Source organism: Mesoplodon bidens (genome assembly GCF_964165515.1).
Source record: "Mesoplodon bidens genome assembly, chromosome: 2".
NCBI classification, from domain to species: Eukaryota; Metazoa; Chordata; class Mammalia; order Artiodactyla; family Ziphiidae; genus Mesoplodon; species Mesoplodon bidens.
Genome location: NC_138177.1, coordinates 41,738,886 through 41,760,522, shown reverse-complemented (window position 1 = coordinate 41,760,522; position 21,637 = coordinate 41,738,886). Strand labels below are relative to the sequence as shown.

At 38.0% G+C, this 21,637-nt stretch overlaps 1 protein-coding gene across 3 annotated transcripts in view; it reads left to right on the top strand.

The window, feature by feature from the left end:
- Positions 1-21,637, top strand: part of EDEM3 (ER degradation enhancing alpha-mannosidase like protein 3) — a 90,223-nt gene that overhangs the window by 50,055 nt on the left and 18,531 nt on the right. For all 3 annotated transcript variants that reach the window (XM_081223508.1, XM_081223509.1, XM_081223510.1), the window contains exon 19: positions 1,113-1,298. In XM_081223508.1, the coding sequence (XP_081079634.1) occupies positions 1,113-1,298 (186 nt within the window). The remainder of the gene's footprint in view (positions 1-1,112; positions 1,299-21,637) is intronic.

The window sequence follows — 21,637 nt, the reverse complement described above, 5'->3', positions numbered from 1 at the left end:
TGTTTCCATGTCATCTATAGCCACTTTCAAGCTACAGTGGTGGAGTTGAGTGGTTGTAACAGTGACAAGCAGCAGAGAGACTGAGGGTCAGGTAGCCATCCTTTGTCTAGTCAGTTACTGCTAAGGGGATGGGTTCTACATGGTATTCTCCACTTAGAAGGGCCTATCCATGCAAGCTGTCTGAGAAGGGATGGGCAGGTTCTCCAGGGAGACTGGCATGTAAGATTAGGGCTGGACATAACTGGCATCACCAATAAAACAGTGTTTAGCAGTTGTACTCCTATTATTTAACCAGTGTAAAGTAACAATAGTGTTTCATTCAACTTACAGAGGAAAAAACAGTATAGTCATAATTATTCCTTGTGAACAGTATATTAAAAAGAACCGTCAATTTGTAGTTTGGTAAAACAATATAATGCCATTAGAAGAAATCCTAAACAACAATAAAATGTCATAGTTCTATCATTGTAATTCCTTTGAATTTTTCCATTTTTAGGCTTTTTCATAAGCATATGAATTTTTTTTTTTTTTTTTTTTTTTTTTGCGGTACGCGGGCCTGTCACTTTTGTGGTCTCTCCCGTTGCGGAGCACAGGCTCCAGACGCGCAGGCTCAGCAGCCATGGCTCACGGGCCTAGCCGCTCCACGGCACGTGGGATCTTCCCGGACCAGGGCACCAACCTGTGTCCCCTGCATCGGCAGGCGGACTCTCAACCACTGCACCACCAGGGAAGCCCCAGCATATGAAATTTTTATAGTCATAATCATAGAATTTTGTGTTCTACTTTTTTTATGTAATAATAACATTTTGTTTTTCTATGTGTTCCCTCAGGTAGTTCATTATAATTTACTTATAATAGTTTACAGTTGTTGACAGTTACAAAAAGCACTCCAGTAAACTTTTTCAGGCATAGATCATTTTGCTTCTTTTGAATTATTTCCTCAGGATAGATTTCTAGGAGTAGAATTAGTGGACCCCAAAAGTATGAGTGTTTTTATAGTTCTTGATGCAGAAAATTAATGCCATCAACAGGTAAAAAACAGTAAAGGTTGGTAGCTAGACCTTTTTAATGGACGAACGTTTTTATGTTTGCTGTATTCATTTTCTGGCTAGATGACAATGAGGGGAGCAGCAGTGATACTGCCCCTCTGTTCCAGATGGCAGGTGATGGAAAGGACACAGATGACATCACGATCCCCATGCTGTTCTTATTCAGTAAAGAAGGAAGTATCATATTGGATGCCATCCGGGAATATGAGGAGGTAGAGGTGCTCCTTTCTGACAAAGCAAAAGATCGAGGTAAGGGTAAAAAATCATTTGTATTCAGCTTAGCATTAATTTTCCGAACTTGATAACAAAAATGAGTTACAAAAAGATTATTTATGGTTCACTGGTAAAAGAAGTAAACTTTTTAGAAGATGGTTTCAAAATATATTTTTCTTTCGGAAAAAAGGGTAGTAAAATGTTTATTTTGCTTTGTTCGCTGAGTTAGAATGTTTCTAGAATAATATATTTGTATGTAATTTATAATTTTTGCTATAATTCTGCCCAGTGATAAAAATACAACAGATTACACCGAGTCGTTTTTAATATCCACAGATGTTCACCATTCAATTTCATTGATACTACATCTTCTATTTTTTTAATAAGGAATAAAAAGAGATTGTATAGAAGGGTGTTGTATACAATATAATAGTAGTGGGGTTTTACCAGGCCACCTGTAATCAAGTGACCACTGTCTTGATGAAGGCAATAGAAATCTAGCAGCTTCTTTCCATTGAGATCCAAGTTCATCACATAGATATTTATAAGTTACAAGAGTTACACATGGCTGATGCCTGAAGAACAAAATAGCATGCCTTGATTCATGATATAGTCCTCTCTAGGCCAAAATGTTTGTTAGTAACTTGAAAGCTCTTTGAAACCCAAATTGCTGTATAAATGCAAGGTCTTAACTAGTATTCTTTCATAGTTTCACATCTAGGAATAGAGGAGAGGAGAAATGAGGGAAAGTGAACCATCAGACAGACTGAAATCCTGCTTATAACAGCAGTCTTTCTTATCCACTGGAGATACCTATAGAGAGAGCAGTACTCCTCCCACCCACCCTTAAATGGATAAAGTTGTATAATCTGTACAGGGTTGTTGATGTTGGGATGTTTGCTTGGTAGATAGGCAGGAAACTTATTCATTTCAATTCAGTATATCTTCCAACTGGAACAATAAAAAAAAAAAGTTTAGCAATAATCTAGTGCTAGCCAGATTAGTGTTTTGTCTTGTCTTGTATTGCTTTATTCTTTGAGATTCATTCAGATGTCAACTATTTAAGGACTGTGGAGTGAGTAGGATGTATGTAAGGATGTATAAATAGAAACAGTAGAAAGGATTTCTGATCTTCTTAAATCCGCCTATGTGCCTGTTTGGTTTTTTTTCTGAGCCCTTTTTTCCAACTCAGATCTTCTTTCCTATATACATGCATTTAAGCACATCAAACACAGGCAAAATATTATTCCATATAACTCTTTAATGCCTTTGCTTTTTTCCCCCCTGTTTTGTGCTACCATTGGAATTTCAGCAGCAATATTAAAAGGTAAAATGATTCCGAGCTACATTATTAATAGTAGTAAGTATCTTTAATAAGCCTTAAATTATATATATGTATATATGTATGTGTATATATACATGTATATACATACATGTGTGTGCACATATAGATATATTGTTTCAGTGGCTACCATGATAATATCTGGTTTAAAGTAATTAGATTATTTTCATGTCTAGTCAGCTGTCCCATAATGATTCTTTATTGATCTATAAATCAATTTATTTATCTATAAATGAAATATCTAATAGGTGAATTCAGTGGTCCATACCCATGCAAGAGTCACTCTAACATAGACGTTGTGTGGCACGTGTTATTTTTGATTACTTTTTATTTGAATGCAGTGTAAAATATTTAAAAGATCGACTTGTTTAAAAAACCCGTATATGTGTAGGAGTGTGTGGGGTGAGGACTGTGAGATTGTGGTAGAGCGTGTGCTTCTTATACCAGAGAAAAGATATGAAAAAAGATCAGTTCTACTATCTAAAAAAAAAAAAAAGTCTGAACAGCGTAACAGTATTCCCTTAAGGACCTTGTAATAAAAGGGCTTTATTTAAATTATATATTTTTTAAAGTTTTGATAGTCCATTTTTTGAACTGTATTTCTGTTATAGAGTGATATTTTGACAAAAAGTCTTGAAAAATTGCCCTTTTGGTATAGCTTTTTAAAGAGCTGTACGGCATTATTAACTATCAGCAATGAGTTATAGTATAATTGTTAATATTTATCAGTGTAACTAAAGTCAATGATAATAGTTTTATTAAATCAACTGTTTTATTCACTTAGGAAAATATTCTAAGTTAACGTCTGTAGTGGTTATCATTAATTTGTCCTGTGCCATTACTGCATGCATCAGTGTTTCTCTTCTGCATCAGAATCAGCTGATGTAGTAGTTAAAAGTGTAGATTCCTGAGTCCTACTCCAGAGTATTGAATCAGACTCTGAAAGTGGGGGATCAGAATCTGAAATTTTAAACAAGCATCCCAGTTAATTGCACACAGCTATACTTTGAGAAACACTGAACAAGACCAAGAAGGCACCCCACGCCCCTCTTTTTTAACCTCCTAGCTCTGTATCTGGCCATATTGTGCCATCAAGGGTACTAGGTGGGATTATATAAGTACACCAAATAATAGCAGCCTTAAGTCTGAACGATAAAATGTCCTCCAGATTGGCTTTTCTAAAAATCTCATTCCACAGATACATATTTCCCTTAAAAAGTCACACAGTTTTGATTGAGGCATTCTTCCCACGTATTAAGACAGAAAATAGAAACCCCAGAACAAGCCCCCACTCCCACCTTCTAATTCTGATAAGTCCCAGCTATTAATATAGAAATATCTGCAGCAGTCCTATCTGCTAGCAAAAATGTCCAGATAACTTACTACACATTCTTCTTCAGAAATAAAGCATTAGTAATTTATCAAGTGGAAATGCTGCTTCCTCAGATCAAACCAGTCACACTTCTAAAAATTAAGTTATCCATAGGAGTGTTAATATCGTGTCTGTCATGTGTCTGTTTCCAAAATTTCAAGAATTTGTAAAGGTACTTAATAATAATTCCCCCCCTGTGCCCACAAACAAAGGACACTGTGTTGTTTACCCTTAGATCCAAATTGAAACAGTTTACAATTGAGATTCAATTGACTTTTCCCAGTAGTATTTCTCAATGGGGAAAAAAAAATCAGCATTTAAAAATATCAATACATTGTCATACTTATAGTTTATAGTGTAGAATTCTAGTGCCTTAAGAGGTATAGACAGATATTCTCAGGGCTACTCCTCTATTTGTGTCTGTCTGGTAAAGAGGCAGACAGAGAAAACAGGAAATAAAAGAAAGGTCTCATGGTTTGAACTGCTCAAGATTTAAGTCTGGCAGTGTTACTTTTCCTAAGATTATCCTCCACTGAACTTGATTGCAGTGAATCTGTCCTTTGGTTGATCTGTAGAACTTAGATTGCTATTGGAAGGAATTTGATTCTGAGGAGACAAATCTAGTATGCAAACAGATGGCATCTTTGCCTGGAAAGGGGCAACTGAAACATTAGCAGAATCAATACTTACCTACCCCAGCTTCTCTTCTCCAACCACCGCGTGTTTTCTCATGCACTTTTGCATTTGCACATCTCTTCCCTCTTTCTGGAAATGCCTTGTTAATCCCTATCCCACTCCCACAACCTTTTCCTCTTTAAGAACGTTCAGTCATTCTAAATACCAAGTTTAAATGCTATCTTTTCTATGAACTTTTCTCTTATTTTCATAGATAAAATGTATGGACATCTTCTTAATATAGTTGCACAGATACTTTGACATTTATATTACACTGTACTTCTTTACCTGTGTGTCAGCTCTGTATTCCTTGCTTTCAGTAAATGCTGGTTGTGTGGATGAACGAATGATTGTAGAACATCCAGTCTCGAAGTCTTTGCCAAGGTTCCTTTTTGTCCTCTCATTATTAAAACTTAGTACTTTTCTTTCTTTTTTTTTTTGGTATCTTGAGATTTTCTTCGTTCTTTTTTTTCTTTTTGCTTCCTGTGTTTCTGATACACCATTCCTGAATTTAATGATGTAGTCATTACACTCTTAGGACTATGATACTCCATACTGTGACAGCAGGCACCTTAGAATGAAGATTTGTAGTGGTGTGGTAGATTCTTTCTTCCTTTTTGTACTTCTCCAACTGCCATTTTTATTTAGCTGATTGTTGCCACTTTGCTATATATCAGATATTCTTATATATTCGATCTGTTTTTGGACTTGCTCTTCTTTTCCACTAATCTGTTTGTTTATTCCTGTGCCAATAATAAAAGTTGGCTATTTTGAATAAATTTTAATATCTGATAAGGCAACTCTCCTGTCACTAATACTTTTCAGAATTTCTTGACTTCTCTGTGATGTATACTCTTCCATAGGAATTTAAAAATAATTCTATCTGGTCCCAAAAGAAAAGAAAAAGAAGTAGAATTGGGATTCATTTTGGAATTGTATAATTGCACACCTTACATATAAACAGGAAAATTTTGTTAAATATTGACTTTCCATCCAGGAACATACACTTACCTGTAAATTGAATCAGATCTTGTTTTATGTTTTCATTGAGATTTTATAGTATTAAGCAATAAGATTTCTTAATAAATTTAATTCTGTGTTGTAGCTTCTACTTTTATTGGGGTTATTTGTATTTTATTAGTGTTATTTGTATTTTATTGGGGTTATTTGTATTTGCCTACTTATTTTTACCCTCCTTATCAAATTCTTTTATTATCTTGATGGTGTTTTTAAAAATTGAGTTGCTTTGAGTTTAAGTATAAAACACAATCTGAAAATACACTTGATCTTTCCTTTTCCTATATCACACTGTTATTTTTTTAAATTGAAGTATAGCTGATTTACAGTGTTGTGTTAGTATCCATTGTACAGCAGACTGATTGAGTTATATATATGCATACATATATATATATCCTTTTCCAATATCGTTTATCAGAGGATATTGAATATAGTTCCCTGTGCTATACAGTAGGACCTTGTTGTTTCTTTATCCATCCTATATATACTAGTTTGCATATGTTAATCCCAAACTCTCAGTCCTTCCCTCCACCACCTCCCCTCTCCCTTGGCAACCAGAAGTCTGTTCTCTATGTCTGAGAGTCTGTTTCTGTTTTGTAGATATGTTGATTTGTGTCGTATTTTAGATTCCACATGTTAAGTGATATCATATGGTATTTGTCTTTCTCTCTCTCTGACTGACTTCACTTAGCACGGTAATCTCTAGGTCCATCCATGTTGCTACAAATGGCATTATTTCATTCTTTTTTATGGCTGAGTAATATTCCATTGTGTGTGTGTGTGTGTGTGTGTGTGTGTGTGTGTATACACACACACCACATCTTCTTTATCCTTTCATCTGTTGATGGACATTTAGGTTGCTTCCATGTCTTGGCTATTTTAAATAGTGCTGCAGTGAACATTGGGGTGCATATATCTCTTTTTTCTCTTAACATCTTTACTGGAGTATAATTGCATTACAATGGTGTATTAGTTTCTGCTTTATAACAAAGTGAATCAGCTATACATATACATATATCCCTATACCTCTTCCCTCTTGCGTCTTCCTCTCTCCCACCTTCCTTATTCTACCCCTCTAGGTGGTCACAAAGCACTGAGCTGATATCCCTGTGCTATGCAGCTGCTTACCACTAGCTATCAATTTTACATTTGGTAGTGTATATATGTCCATGCCACTCTCTTACTTTGTCCCAGCTTACCCTTCCTCCTCCCCATGTCCTCAAGTCCATTCTCTAGTAGGTCTGCATCTTTATTCCTGTCTTGCCCCTAGGTTCTTCATGACCTTTTTATTTTTTTAGATTCCATATATGTGTGTTAGCATGCAGTATTTGTTTTTCTCTTTCTGACTTACTTCAGTCAGTATGACAGACTCTAGATCCATCCACCTCACTACAAATAACTCAATTTCTTTTCTTTTTATGGCTGAGTAATATTCCATTGTATATATGTGCCACATCTTCTTTATCCATTCATCTGTCGATGGACACTTAGACTGCTTCCATGTCCTGGCTTTTGCAAATAGAGCTGCAGTGAACATTATGGTACATGACCCTTTTGGAATTATGGTTTTCTCAGGGTATATGCCCAGTAGTGGGATTGCTGGGTCGTATGGTAGTTCTATTTTTAGTTTTTTAAGGAACCTCCATACTGTTCTCTGTAGTGGCTGTATCAATTTACATTCCCAGCAGTGGTGCAAGAGGGTTCCCTTTTCTCCACACCCTCTCCAGCATTTATTGTTCGTCGATTTTTTGATGATGCCCATTCTGACTGGGACGAGGTGATGCCTCATTGTAGTTTTGATTTGCATTTCTCTAATGATTAGTGATGTTGAGTATTGTTTCATGTGTTTGTCGGCAATCTGTATATCTTCTTTGGAGAAATGTTTACTTAGGTCTTCTCCCCATTTTTGGATTGGGTTTTTTGGTTTTTTGCTATTGAGCTTCATGGGCTGCTTGTAAATTTTGGAGATTAATCCTTTGTCAGTTGCTTCATTTGCAAATATTTTCTCCCATTTCTGAGGGTTGTCTTTTGGTCTTGTTGATGGTTTCCTTTGCTGTGCAAAAGCATTTAAGTTTTATTACGTCCCATTTGTTTATTTTTGTTTTTATTTCCATTTCTCTAGGTGGTGGGTCAAAAAGCATCTTGCTGTGATTTATGTCATAGAGTGTTCTGCCTATGTTTTCCTCTAAGAGTTTGACAGTGTCTGGCCTTACACTTAGGTCTTTAATCCATTTTGAGTTTATTTTTGTGTATGGTGTTAGTGAGTGTTCTAATTTCATTCTTTTACATGTAGCTGACCAGTTTTCCCAGCACCCCTTATTGAAGAGGCTGTCTTTTCTCCATTTTATATTCTTGCCTCCTTTATCAAAAATAAGGTAATCATATGTGTGTGGGTTTATCTCTGGGCATTCTATCCTGTTTCATTGATCTATATTTCCATTTTTGTGCCAGTACCATACTGTCTTGATTACTGTAGCTTGGTAGTATACTCTGAAGTCGGGGAGCCTGATTCCTCCAGCTCCGTTTTTCTTTCTCAAGATTGCTTTGGCCATTCGGAGTCTTTTGTGTTTCCATACAAATTGTGAAATTTTTTGCTCTACTTCTGTGAAAAATGCCAGTGGTAGTTTGATAGGGATTGCATTGAATCTGTAGATTGCTTTGGGTAGTAGAGTCATTTTCTCAATGTTGATTCTTCCAATCCAAGAACATGGTATATCTCTCCATCTATTTGTATCTTCTTTAATTTCTTTCATCAGTGTCTTATAGTTTTCTGCATACAGGTCTTTTGTCTCCTTAGGTAGGTTTATTCCTAGATATTTTATTCTTTTTGTTGCAGTGGTAAATGGGAGTGTTTCCTTAATTTCACTTTCAGATTTTTCATCATTAGTGTATAGGAATGCAAGAGATTTCTGTGCATTAATTTTGTATCCTGCTACTTTACCAGATTCATTGATTAGCTCTAGTAGTTTTCTGGTAACATCTTTAGGATTCTCTATGTATAGGATCATGTCATCTGCAAACAGTGACAGCTTTACTTCTTCTTTTCCAATTTGGATTCCTTTTATTTCTTTTTCTTCTCTGGCTGCTGTGGCTAAAACTTCCAAAACAATGTTGAATAAGAGTGCTGAGTGAGGAAACTTGTCTTGTTCCTGATCTTAATGGAAATGGTTTCAGTTTTTCACCACTGAGGATGATGTTGGCTGTGGGTTTGTCATATATGGCCTTTATTATGTTGAGGTAAGTCCCCTCTATGCCTAGTTTCTGGAGGGTTTTTATCATAAATGGGTGTTGAATTTTGTTGAAAGCTTTTTCTGCATCTTTTGAGATGATCATATGGTTTTTATTCTTCAGTTTGTTAATATGGTGTATCACGTTGATTGATTTGCGTATATTTAAGAATCCTTGCATTTCTGGGATAACCCCACTTGATAATGGTGTATGATCATTTTAATGTGCTGATGGATTCTGTTTGCTAGTATTTTGTTGAGGATTTTTGAATCTGTGTTTGTCAGAGATACTGGCCTGTGGTTTTCTTTCTTTGTGACATCTTTGTCTGATTTTGGTATCAGGTTGATGGTGGCCTTGTAGAATGAGTTTGGGAGTATTCCTCCCTCTGCTATATTTTGGAAGAGTTTGAGAAGGATAGGTGTTAGCTCTTCTCTAAATGTTTGATAGAATTTGCCAGTGAAGCCATCTGTTCCTGTGCTTTTGTTTGTTGGAAGGTTTTTAATCACAGTTTCAATTTCAGTTGAAATTTAATCATAGTTCAGTTCAGCCCAATCACATTGGTCTGTTTATATTTTCTATTTCTTTTTGGTTCAGTCTCAGAAGGTTGTGCTTTTCTAAGAATTTGTCCAGTTCTTCCAGGTTATCCATTTTATTGGCATATAGTTGCTTGTAGTAATCTGTCATGATCCTTTGTATTTCTGCAGCATCTGTTATTACTTCTCCTTTTTATTTCTAATTCTATTGATTTGAGTCTTCTCCCTTTTTTTCCTTTTTTTTTTTACATCTTTATTATAGTATAATTGCTTTACAATGGTGTGTTAGTTTCTGCTTTATAACAAAGTGAATCAGTTTTACATATACATATGTTCCCATATCTCTTCCTTCTTGCATCTCCCTCCCTCCCACCCTCCGTATCCCACTGCTTTGGGTGGTCACAAAGTACCAAGCTGATCTCTCTGTGCTCTGCAGCTGCTACCCACTAGCTATCTATTTTATGTTTGGTAGTGTATATATGTCCATGCCACTCTCTCGCTTTGTCACAGCTTACCCTTCCCCTTCCCCATATCCTCAAGTCCATTCTGTAGTAGGTTTGTGTCTTTATTCCTGTCTTACCCCAAGGTTCCTCATGACATTTTTTTTTCTTAGATTCCATAAATCTGTGTTAGCATACGGTATTTGTCTTTCTCTTTCTGACTTACTTCACTCTGTATGACAGATTCTGGGTCCATCCACCTCACTACAAATAACTCAATCTCCTTTGTTTTTATGGCTGAGTAATATTCCATTGTATATATGTGCTATATCTTCTTTATCCATTCATCCGATGATGGACACTTAGGTTGCTTCCATCTCCTGGCTATTGTAAATAGACCTGCAATGAACATTTTGGTATATGACTCTTTTTGAATTATGGTCATCTCATGGTATATGCCCAGTAGTGGGATTGCTGGGTCATATGGTAATTCTATTTTAAGTTTTTTAAGGAACCTCCATACTGTTCTCCATAGTGGCTGTACCAATTCACATTTCCACCAGCAGTGCAAGAGTGTTCCCTTTTTTCCACACCCTGTCCAGCACTTATTGTTTCTAGATTTTTTGATGATGGCCATTCTGACTGGTGTGAGATGATATCTCATTGTAGTTTTGATTTGCATTTCTCTAATGATTAATGATGTGGAGCATTCTTTCATGTGTCTGCTGGCAATCCGTATATCTTCTTTGGAGAAATGTCTATTTAGGTTTCTGCCCATTTTTGGATTGGGTTGTTTGTTTTTTTTGTTACTGAGCTGCATGAGCTGCATGAGCTGCTTGTAAGTTTCAGAGATTAATCCTTTGTCAGTTGCTTCATTTGCAAATATTTTCTCCCATTCTGAGGGTTGTCTTTTGGTCTTGTTTATGGTTTCCTTTGCTGTGCAAAAGCTTTTAAGTTTCATTAGGTCCCATTTGTTTATTTTCGTTTTTACTTCCATTTCTCTAGGAGGTGGGTCAAAAAGGATCTTGCTGTGATTTATGTCATAGAGTGTTCTGCCTATGTTTTCCTCTATGAGTTTGACAGTGTCTGGCCTTACACTTAGGTCTTTAATCCATTTTGAGTTTATTTTTGTGTATGGTGTTAGAGAGTGTTCTAATTTCATACTCTTACATGTACCTGTCCAGTTTTCCCAGCACCCCTTATTGAAGATGCTGTCTTTTCTCCACTGTATATTCTTGCCTCCTTTATCAAAGATAAGGTGACCATATGTGCGTGGGTTTATCTCTGGGCATTCTATCCTGTTCCATTGATCTATCTTTCTGTTTTTGTGCCAGTACCATACTGTCTTGATTACTGTAGCTTTGTAGTATAGTCTGCAGTCAGGGAGCCTGATTCCCCCAGCTCCATTTTTCGTTCTCAAGATTGCTTTGGCTATTCGGGGTCTTTTGTGTGTTTCCATACAAACTGTGAAATTTTTTGTTCTAGTTCTGTGAAAAATGCCATTGGTAGTTTGATAGGGATTGCATTGAATCTGTAGATTGCTTTGGGTAGTAGAGTCATTTTCACAATGTTGATTCTTCCAATCCAAGAACATGGTATTTTATCTCTCCATCTATTTGTATCATCTTTAATTTCTTTCATCAGTGTCTTATAATTTTCTGCATACAGGTCTGTTGTCTCCTTATGTAGGTTTATTCCTATATATTTTATTCTTTTTGTTGCAATGATAAAGGGAAGTGTTTTCTTAATTTCACTTTCAGATTTTTCATCATTAGTGTATAGGAATGCCGGAGATTTCTGTGCATTAGTTTTGTATCCTGCTACTTTACCAAATTCATTGATTAGCTCTAGTAGTTTTCTGGTAGCATCTTTAGGATTCTCTATGTATAGTATCATGTCATCTGCAAACAGTGACAGCTTTACTTCTTCTTTTCCAATTTGGATTCCTTATATTTCTTTTTGTTCTCTGGCTGCTGTGGCTAACACTTCCAAAACTATGTTGAGTAATAGTGGTGAGAATGGGCAACCTTGTCTTGTTCCTGATCTTAATGGAAATGGTTTCAGTTTTTCACCATTGAGGACGATGTTGGCTGTGGGTTTGTCATATATGGCCTTTATTATGCTGAGGAAAGTTCCCTCTATGCCTACTTTCTGCAGGGTTTTTATCATAAATGGGTTTTGAATTTTGTTGAAAGCTTTCTCTGCATCTATTGAGATGATCATATGGTTTTTCTCCTTCAATTTGTTAATATGGTGTATCACGTTGATTGATTTGCGTATATTGAAGAATCCTTGCATACCTTGAATAAACCCCACTTGATCATGGTGTATGATCCTTTTACTGTGCTGTTGGATTCTGTCTGCTAGTATTTTGTTGAGGATTTTTGCATCTGTGTTCATCAGTGATACTGGCCTGTAGTTTTCTTTGTTTGTGATGTCTTTTTCTGGTTTTGGTATCAGGGTGATGGTGGCCTCATAGAATGAGTTTGGGAGTGTTCCTCCCTCTGCTATATTTTGAAAGAGTTTGAGAAGGATAGGTGTTAGCTCTTCTTAAATGTTTGATAGAATTCGGCTGTGAAGCCATCTGGTCCTGGGCTTTTGTTTGTTGGAAGATTTTTTTTTTTTTTTTTTGCGTTTCACGGGCCTCTCACTGTTGTGGCCTCTCCTGTTGTGGAGCCCAGGCTCCGGACACGCAGACTCAGCGGCCATGGCTTTCGGGCCCATCTGCTCCGTGGCATGTGGGATCTTCCCGGACCGGGGCACGAACCCGTGTCCCCTGCATCGGCAGGCGGACTTGCAACCACTGCGCCACAAGGGAAGCCCTGTTGAAGGTTTTTTTTTTTTTTTTTTTGCGGTACGCGGGCCTCTCACTGTTGTGGCTTCTCCCGTTGCGGAGCACAGGCTCCGGATGCGCAGGCCCAGCGGCCATGGCTCACGGGCCCAGCCGCTCTGCGGCATATGGGATCCTCCCAGACCGGGGCACGAACCCGTATCCCCTGCATCGGCAGGCGGACTCTCAACCACTGCGCCACCAGGGAGGCCCTGTTGAAGGTTTTTAATCACAGTGTCACTTTCAGTGCTTGTGATTGGTCTGTTCATATTTTCTATTTCTTCCTGGTTCAGTCTCGGTAGGTTTTGCATTTCTAAGAAGTTGTCCATTTCTTCCCGGTTGCCCATTTTATTGGCATAGAGTTGCTTGTAGTAATTTCTCATGATCTTTTGTATTTCTGCAGTGTCAGTTGTTACTTCTCCTTTTTCATTTCTCATTCTATTGATTTGAGTCTTCTCTCTTTTTTTCTTGATGAGTCTGGCTAATGGTTTATGAATTTTGTTTATCTTCTCAAAGAACCAGATTATAGTTTTATTGATCTTTGCTATTGTTTCCTTCATTTCTTTTTCATTTATCTGATGTGATCTTTGTGATTATTTCCTTCTGCTAACTTTGGGGTTTTTTGTTCTTCTTTCTCTAGTTCCTTTAGGTATAAAGTTAGATTGTTTATTTGAGATGTTTCTTGTTTCTCAAGGTAGGATTGTATTTCTATAAACTTCCCTGTTAGAACTGCTTTTGCTGCATCCCATAGGTTTTGGTCGTCGTGTTTTCATTGTCATTTGTTTCTAGGTATTTTTTGATTTCCTCTTTGATTTCTTAAGTGATCTCTTGGTTATTAAGTAGTGTATTGTTTAGCCTCCATGTGTTTGTATTTTTTACGTTCTTTTTCCCTTTCGTTCATTTCTAATCTCATAGCATTGTGGTTGGAAAAGATACTTGATACGATTTCAATTTTCTTAAGTTTACCAAGGCTTGATTTGTGACCCAAGATGTGATCTATCATGGAGAGTGTTCCATGAGCACTTGAGAAGGAAGTGTGTTCTGTTGTTTTTGGATGGAATGTCCTATAAATATCAGTTTAGGCCATCTTGTTTAATGTATCATTTAAAGCTTGTGTTTCCTTATTTACTTTCATTTTGGATGATGTCCATTGGTGAAAGTGGGGTGTTAAAGTCCCCTACTGTAGTTGTGTTACTGTCAATTTCCCCTTTTATGGCTGTTAGTATTTGCCTTATGTATTGAGGTGCTCCGATGTTGGGTGCATAAATATTTACAATTGTTATATCTTCTTCTTGGATCGATCCCTTGATCATTATGTAGTGTCCTTCTTTGTCTCTTGTAATAGTCTTTATTTTAAAGTCCATTTTGTCTGATATGAGAATTGCTACTCCAGCTTTCTTTTCATTTCTATTTGTATGGATATCTTTTTCCATCCCCTGACTTTCAGTCTGCATGTGTCCCTAGGTCTGAAGTGGGTCTCTTGTAGACAGCATATATATGGGTCTTGTTTTTGTATTCATTCAGCCAATCTATGTCTTTTGGTTGGACCATTTAATCCATTTACATTTAAGGTAATTATTGATATATATGTTCCTATTACCATTTTCTTAATTGTTTTGGGTTTCCTATTGTAGGTTTTTTCCTTCTCTTGTGTTTCCTGACTAGAGAAGTTCCTCTAGCATTTGTTGTAAAGCTGGTTTGGTGGTGCTGAATTCTCTTAGGTTTTGCTTGTCTGTAAAGGTTTTAATTTCTCCGTCGAATCTGAATGAGATCCTTGCTGGGTAGAGTAATCTTGGTTGTAGTTTTTTCCCTTTCATCACTTTAAATATGTCCTGCCAGTCCCCTCTGGCTTGCCGAGTTTCTGCTGAAAGATCAGCTGTTAACCTTATGGGGATTCCCTTGTATGTTATTTGTTGTTTTTCCCTTGCTGCTTTTAATAGTTTTTCTTTGTATTTAATTTTTGATAGCTTGATTAATATGTGTCTTGGTGTGTTTCTCCTTAGATTTATCTTGTATGGGACTCTCTGTGCTTTCTGGAGTTGAGTAACTATTTCCTTTCCCATATTAGGGAAGTTTTCAACTATAATCTCTTCAAATATTTTCTCAGTCCCTTTCTTTTTCTCTTCGTCTTCTGCGACCCCTATAATTTGAATGTTGGTGTGTTTAATGTTGTCCCTGAGGTCTCTGAGACTGTCCTCAATTCTTTTCATTCTTTTTTCTTTATTCTGCTCTGCAGTAGTTATTTCCACTATTTTATCTTCCAGGTCACTTATCCGTTCTTCTGCCTCAGTTATTGTGCTATTGATTCTTTCTAGAGAATTTTGAATTTCATTTGTTGTGTTGCTTATCATTGTTCGCTCTTTAGTTCTTCTAGATCCATGTTAAATCTTTCTTGTATTTTCTCCATCCTGTTTCCAGGATTTTGGATCATCTTTACTGTCATTACTCTGAATTCTTTTTCAGGTAGACTGCCTATTTCCTCTTCATTTGTTAGGTCTGGTGGGTTTTTATCTTGCTCCTTCATCTGCTTTGTGTTTCTCTGTCTTCTCATTTTGCTTAACTTACTGTGTTTGGGGTCTCCTTTTTGCAGGCTGCAGGTTCGTAGTTCCCGTTGTTTTTGGTGTCTGTCCGCAGTGGCTAAGGTTGGTTCAGTGGGTTGTGTAGGCTTTCTGGTGGAGGGGACTAGTGCCTGTGTTCTGGTGGATGAGGCTGCATCTTGTCTTTCTGGTGGGCAGGTCCACATCTGGTGGTGTGGTTTGGGGTGTCTGTGACCTTATTATGATTTTAGGCAGGCTTTCTGCTAGTGGGTGGGGTTGTGTTCCTGTCTTGCCAGTTGTTTGGCATAAGGTGTCCAGCACTGTAGCTTGCTGGTCCTTGAGTGGATCTGGGTCTGTCGTTGAGATGGAGATCTCTGGGAGGTTTTCGCCATTTGATATTACATGGAGCTGGGAGGTCTCTGGTGGACCAGTGTCCTGAACTCGGCTCTCCCACCTCAGAGGCACAGGCCTGACACCCAGCCAGGGCACCAAGACCCTGTCATCCACATGGCTCAGAATAAAAGGGAGAGAAAAAGAAAGAAAGAATAAGTAAATAAATAAATTAAATTAAATAAAGTTATTAAAATAAAAAATAATTATTACAAATTAAAAAGTAATTTAAAAAAAGGAAGAAGGAAGAGAGCCACCAAACCAAAAAACAAATCAACCAATGATAACAAGCACTAAAAACTGTACTAAAAAAAACAAAAAAAAACGGACAGACAGAACCCTAGGACAAATGGTAAAAGCAAAGCTATACAGACAAAATCACACACATACACATACACACTCACAAAAAGAGAAAAAGGAAAAAAAATATGCATATCATTGCTCCCAAAGTCCACCACCTCAATTTGGGATGATTTGTTGTCTATTCAGGTATTCCAGAGATGCAGGGTACATCAAGTTGATTGTGGAGATTTAATCCACTGCTCCTGAGGCTGCTGGGAGAAATTTCCATTTCTCTTCTTTGTTCCCACACCTCCTGGGATTCAGCTTTGGATTGGCCCCACCTCTACGTGGAGGTCACCTGAGGGCATCTGTTCCCACTCAGACAGGATGGGGTTAAAGTAGCAGCTTATTAGAGGGCTCTGGCTCACTCAGGTGGGGGGTAGGGAGGGATACGGAAGGCGCGGTGAGCCTGCGGCAGCAGAGGCCGGCGTGACATTGCACCAGCCTGAGGCGCGCCGTATCTTCTCCCGGGGAAGTTGTCCCTGGATCATGGGACCCTGGCAGTGGCGGGCTGCACAGGCTTCTGGGAGGGGAGGTGTGGATAATGACCTGTGCTTGCACACAGGCTTCTTGGTGGCTGCAGGAGCAGCCTTAGTGTCTCATGCCCATCTCTGGGGTCCTTGCTGATAGCCACGGCTTGCACCTATCTCTGGAGCTTGTTTAGGCGGTGCTCTTAATCCCCTCTTCTCACGCACCGCAAAACAAAGAGGCAAGAAAAAGTCTCTTGCCTCTTCGGCAGTTGCATACTTTTTCCCATACTCCCTCCTGGCTAGCTGTGGCACACTAGCCCCCTCCAGGCTGTGTTCACACAGCCAACCCCAGTCCTGTCCCCGGGATCTGACCTCAGAAGCCGGAGCCTCAGCTCCCAGCCCCCACCTGCCCTGGTGGTTGAGCAGACAAGCCTCTTGGGCTGGTGAGTGCTGGTCAGCACCTCAGGAATCTCTCCCTCTCCACTTTGCCCTCTGCACCCCTATTGCTGCACTCTCCTCTGTGGCTCCGAAGCTTCCACCCCTCCCTGCCACCTGCCATCTCCACCAGTGAAGGGGCTTCCTAGTGTGTGGAAACCTTTCCTCCTTCACAGCTCCCTCCCACTGGTGCAGGTCCCGTCCCTATTCTTTTGTCTCTGTTTATTCTTTTTTCTTTTGCCCTACCCAGTTACATGGGGAGTTTCTTGCCTTTTGGGAGGTCTGAGGTCTCCTGCCAGCATTCAGTAGGTGTTCTGTAGGGGTTGTTCCACATGTAGATGTATTTCTGATGTATTTGTAGGGAGGAAGGTGATCTCCACGTCTTACTCTTCCGCCATCTTGAAGGTCTCCCCAGGGTGCATGTATCTTTTCGAATTATGGTTTTCTCCAGATATATGCCCAGGAGTGGGATTGCTGGATCATATGGTAGTTCTACTTTTGGTTTTTTAAGGAACCTCCATACTTTTCTCCATAGTGGCTGCACCAATTTACATTCCCACCAGTAGTGTAGGAGGGTTCTCTTTTCTCCACACCCTCTCCAGCATTTATTATTTGTAGACTTTTTGATGATGGCCATTCTGACCTGTGTAAGGTGACACCTCATTGTAGTTTTAATTTGCATTTACTGATAATTAGCAATGTTGAGCATCTTTTCATGTGCCTGTTGGCCATCTGTATATCTTATTTGGAGAAATGTCTGTTTAGATCTGCCCATTTTTTGATTGGGTTGTTTGTTTTTTGGTATAGGGCTGCATGAGCTGGTTGTGTATTTTGGAGATGAATCCCTTATCAGTGGCATCATTTGCAAATATTTTCTCCCATTCTGTGGGTTGTCTTTTCATTTTGTTTATGGTTTCCTTTGCTGTGCAAAAGTGTTTAAGTTATATTACGTCCCATTTGTTTATTTTTGTTTTTATTTTCATTACTTTAGGAGGTGGATCCAAAAAGATATTGCTACGATTTATGTCCAAGTGTGTTCTGCCTGTGTTTTCCTCTAAGAGTTTTACAGTATCCTGCTTTACATTTAGGTCTTTAACCCATTTTGAGTTTATTTTTGTGTGTAGTGTTAGAGAATGTTCTTATTTCATTCTATTACGTATAGCTGTCCAATTTTCCTAACACCACTTATTTAAGAGACTGTCTTTTCTCTGTTGTATATTCTTGCGTCCTTTGTCATAGATTAATTGACCATAGGTGTGTGGATATATTTCTGGGCATTCTATCCTGTTCCATTGATCTGTATTTCTGTTTTTGTGCCAGTACCATACAATTCTGATTACTATATCTTTGTAGTATAGTTTGAAGTCAGGGAATCTGAATCCTCCAGCTCAATTTTTCCTTCTCAGGCTTGCTTTGGCTATTTGGGGTCTTTTGTATTTCTATACAGATTTAAAATTTTTTTGTTCTAGTTTTGTGAAAAATGTCACTGGTAATTTGATAGGGATTGCATTGAATCTGTAGATTGCTTTGGGAAGTATAGTCATTTTGACAATATTAATTTTTCCAGTCTGAGAACATGGTATATTTTTCCATTTGTTTGAGTCATCTTTGATTTCTTTCATCAACATCTTATAGTTTTCAGAGGACAGGTCTTTTGCCTCCTTAGGTAGGTTTTTTCCTAGGTATTTTATTCTTTTTGGTGTGATGATAAATGGGATTGTTTCCTTGATTTCTCTTTCTGATCTTTTGTTGTTAGTGTATAAGAATGCAAGAGATTTCTATGTTTTAATTTTGTATCCTGCAACTTTACTGAATTTATTCATGAGCTCTAGTAGTTTTCTGGTAGCCTCTTTAGGATTTTCTATGTATAGTATCACATCATCAGCACACAGTGACAGTTTTACTTCTTCTTTTCCAATTTGGATTCCTTTTATTTCTTCTCTGATTGCCAAAACTATGGACTTCCAAAACTATGTTGAATAAAAGTGGTGAGAGTGGACATCCTGGTCTTGTTCCTGATCTTAGAGGAAATGTTTTCAGCTTTTTACTGTTGAGAGTGAGGTTAGGTGTGGGTTTGTCGTATATGGCCTTTATTATGTAGAGGTAGGTTCCCTCTATTCCCATTTTCTGGAGTTTTTATCATAAATGTGTGTCGTATTTTGTCAAAAGCTTTTCTTGCATCTACTGAGATGATATGGTTTTTATTCTTTAGTTTGTTACTGTGGTATATCACAATAATTGATTTGCATATGTTGAAGAATCCTTGCATCCATGGGATAAATCCCACTTGAATGTGGTGTCTGATCCTTTTAATGTATTGTTGGATTCAGTTTGCTAGTATTTTGTGGAGGATTTTTGCATCTATGTTCATCAGTGATATTGGCCTGTAATCTTTTTTTGTGATATCTTTATCTGGTTTTGGTATCAGGGTGATGATGGCCTCATAGAATGAGTTTGGGAGTGTTCCTTCCTCTGCAATTTTTTGGAAGAGTTTCAGTTTCTAAATGTTTGATAGAATTCGCCTGTGAAGCCATCTGGTCCTGGACTTTTGTTTGTTGAAAGTTTTTTAATCACAGTTTCAATTTCAGTACTTGAGATTGGTCTGTTCATATTTTCTATTTCTTCCTCGTTCAGTCTTGGAAGGTTGTACCTTTCTACGATGTCCGTTTCTTCTAGGTTTTCCATTTTATTGGAATATAGTTGTTTGTAGTAGTCTCTTATGATCCTTTGTATTTCTGTGGTATCCATTGTAACTTCTTTCATTTCTAATTTTATTGACTTGAGCCCTCTCCCTTCTTTTCTTTTTTTTTTTTTGCTGTACGCGGGCCTCTCACTGTTGTGGCCTCTCCCGTTGCGGAGCACAGGCTCCGGACACACAGGCTCACGGCCATGGCTCACGGGCCCAGCGGCTCCACAGCATGTGGGATCTTCCTGGACCGGGGCACGAACCCGTGTCCCCTGCATTGGCAGGAGGACTCTGAACCACTGTGCCACCAGGGAAGCCCCTCCCTTCTTTTCTTGATGAGTCTTGCTAATGGTTTATCAATTTTGTTTATCTTCTCAAGGAACCAGCTTTTAGTTTCATTGATCTTCTCTATTGTTCTCTTCATCTCCATTTCACTTATTTCTGCTCTGATATTTATGATTTCTTTCCTTCTAATTTTTAGTTTTGTTTGTTCTTTGTCTCGTTGCTTTAGGTATAAGGTTAGGTTGCTTTTTGGAGATTTTTCTTTTTTCCTGTGGTAAGATTACTATAAACTTTCCTCTTAGAACTGCTTTTGCTGCATCCCATAGGTTTTGGATTGTCATGTTGTCATTGTCATTTCTCTTGGTATTCTTTGATTTCCTCTTTGATTTCTTCAGTGATCCATTGGTTGTTTAGTAACATATTGTTTAGCCTCCACGTGTTTGTGTTTTTTACAGTTTTTTTCTTGAAATTGATTTCTTTTTTTTTAATATCTTTTAATTCTTTTTTTTTATTTTTTATTTTATTTTTATTTTTTATTTTTTTTATTAGTTTCTGCTTTATAACAAAGTGAATCAGTCATACATATACATCTGTTCCCACATCCCTTCCCTCATGCATCTCCCTCCCTCCCACCCTCCACATCCCACCCCTCCAGGTGGTCACAAAGCACCGAGCTGATCTCCCTGTGCTCTGCGGCTGCTTCCCACTATCTATCTACCTTACGTTTCGTAGTGTATATATGTCCATGCCTCTCTTTCGCTTTGTCACAGCTTACCCTTCCCCCTCCCCATATCCTCAAGTCCATTCTCAAGTAGGTCTGTGTCTTTATTCCCGTTTTACCCCTAGGTTCTTCATGACATTTTTTTTTTAAATTCCGTATATATGTGTTAGCATACGGTATTTGTCTTTCTCTTTCTGACTTACTTCACTCTGTATGACAGACTCTAGGTCTATCCACCTCATTACAAATAGCTCAGTTTCGTTTCTTTTTATGGCTGAGTAATATTCCATTGTATATATGTGCCACATCTTCTTTATCCATTCATCCGATGATGGACACTTAGGTTGTTTCCAGCTCCGGGCTATTGTGAATAGAGCTGCAATGAACATTTTGGTACATGTCTCTTTTTGAATTATGGTTTTCTCAGGGTATATGCCTAGTAGTGGGATTGCTGGGTCATATGGTTGTTCTATTTTTAGTTTTTTAAGGAACCTCCATACTGTTCTCCATAGTGGCTGTACCAATTCACATTCCCACCAGCAGTGCAAGAGTGTTCCCTTTTCTCCACACCCTCTCCAGCATTTATTGTTTCTAGATTTTTTGATGAAGGCCATTCTGACTGGTGTGAGATGATATCTCATTGTAGTTTTGATTTGCATTTCTCTAATGATTAATGATGTGGAGCATTCTTTCATGTGTTTGTTGGCAGTCTGTATATCTTCTTTGGAGAAATGTCTATTTAGGTCTTCTGCCCATTTTTGGATTGGATTTTTTTTTTTTTTGCTACTGAACTTCATGAGCTGCTTATAAATTTTGGGAGATTAATCCTTTGTCAGTTGCTTCATTTGCAAATATTTTCTCCCATTCTGAGGGCTGTCTTTTGGTCTTGTTTATGGTTTCCTTTGCTGTGGAAAAGCTTTGAAGTTTCATTAGGTCCCATTTGTTTATTTTTGTTTTTATTTCCATTTCTCTAGAAGGTGGGTCCAAAAGGATCTTGCTGTGATTTATGTCATAGAGTGTTCTGCCTACGTTTTCCTCTAAGAGTTTGATAGTTTCTGGCCTTATATTTAGGTCT